Consider the following 1,201-nt stretch of genomic DNA (forward strand, 5'->3'; position numbering starts at 1 on the left):
TATATATATATATATATATATATTCTCTCCTATATATATACATACACAGCATTTTTCTCTTTTAAAAATAGGTACACATTTTTATGACTATTTTTAATAACGTAGAAACAAGAGAGAGAAAGGAGATGATGACGTGTAAGAGTGACATCTCTGGTTTCGGGCAACTCCTCCTCCAACTCATCACCGGAAAATATCCCGCCGACGTGGAATCCGGAGTCAACGGCAGTTTGGTCAATTGGGCTCGACGATGTTACTCGGATTGTCGTATCGACACGTGGATAGATTCTTCGATCGACACGTCGGAATACCACGATGAAATTATCAAAGCCATGAACTTGGCCTTAAACTGTACCGTCGAGGATCCACGAGACAGGCCAAGTGCCCAAAACGTAGTCGAAACCCTAGAATCCATCTTTGGTATTAGTAGTTCCTGCGCTCCTGGGTTCAAGAAATTTTCATCACCTTGATGATTAATTTGGGATTTTGTTTGTAATTTTAAGCAATTTGTTTAGGTTATTTTTCATACTTTTTTGTGTTTTTTGCCTCGTTCCAAAGGGATTGCCGATCAATAAGTTTTTTTTATTTAAAATTTTTATGTTGTTGAGTACATACTGATGAGTGTAAAAAGGTATATAGATCGATTAATGGTTCTTATTGCGTTGAATAAAAGTTTTTATGTCCACTGAATTGTCGTTTTCTTGTCGCTTTGTCGACCCATAAAACATTTATTTATTTATTTATTTTTTACTTTTCACAAAATGGGATATCAAATCTTGCAACAGTAAAAATTATTTGACCCTTCAACTACTTGGGATGTGAACATGACTGCATGAGAGGTCTTGTAACTAGAAATGATAGTTTCCGGGTTGAATATATGACATTAAATGGAATAGAATAGTATATGGAATTAAATTTATTGGTGATATGTATTTATCTATGAATTTTACACCTCTATTTATATCTATGACTCTTTCAAGATTTGATTAGAAATCTTAAACAATCAAACAAGTTCATATGTCTAATACAGTCTATTCACTTATGGAATAAATTTATATACCGGTGTATTGTTTTTGCAAAAGACAAGTAAAAACGAAATCAATGATAAAAAAAAAAAAAAAAAATTGCTTCTGATTTACAAGCGAAATGTATATATTTATATATACTATTCAAACTTAAAAGTGAGAAAATAAAAAATAAACAT

At 32.0% G+C, this 1,201-nt stretch overlaps 1 protein-coding gene across 1 annotated transcript in view; it reads left to right on the forward strand.

Moving 5' to 3' along the window:
* The window catches only part of LOC104803754 (probably inactive leucine-rich repeat receptor-like protein kinase At2g25790), a 4,465-nt gene extending 3,778 nt beyond the window's left edge, over nucleotides 1-687 (forward strand). Inside the window, exon 3 of the mRNA XM_010527799.1 lies at nucleotides 106-687. Within this exon, the coding sequence (XP_010526101.1) occupies nucleotides 106-467 (362 nt within the window). The 3' untranslated portion in view covers nucleotides 468-687. The remainder of the gene's footprint in view (nucleotides 1-105) is intronic.
* Nucleotides 688-1,201: the final 514 nt, after the last annotated feature.

The sequence above is a fragment of the Tarenaya hassleriana genome, unplaced genomic scaffold, assembly GCF_000463585.1.
Source record: "Tarenaya hassleriana unplaced genomic scaffold, ASM46358v1 Cleome9, whole genome shotgun sequence".
Taxonomy (NCBI): Eukaryota; Viridiplantae; Streptophyta; class Magnoliopsida; order Brassicales; family Cleomaceae; genus Tarenaya; species Tarenaya hassleriana.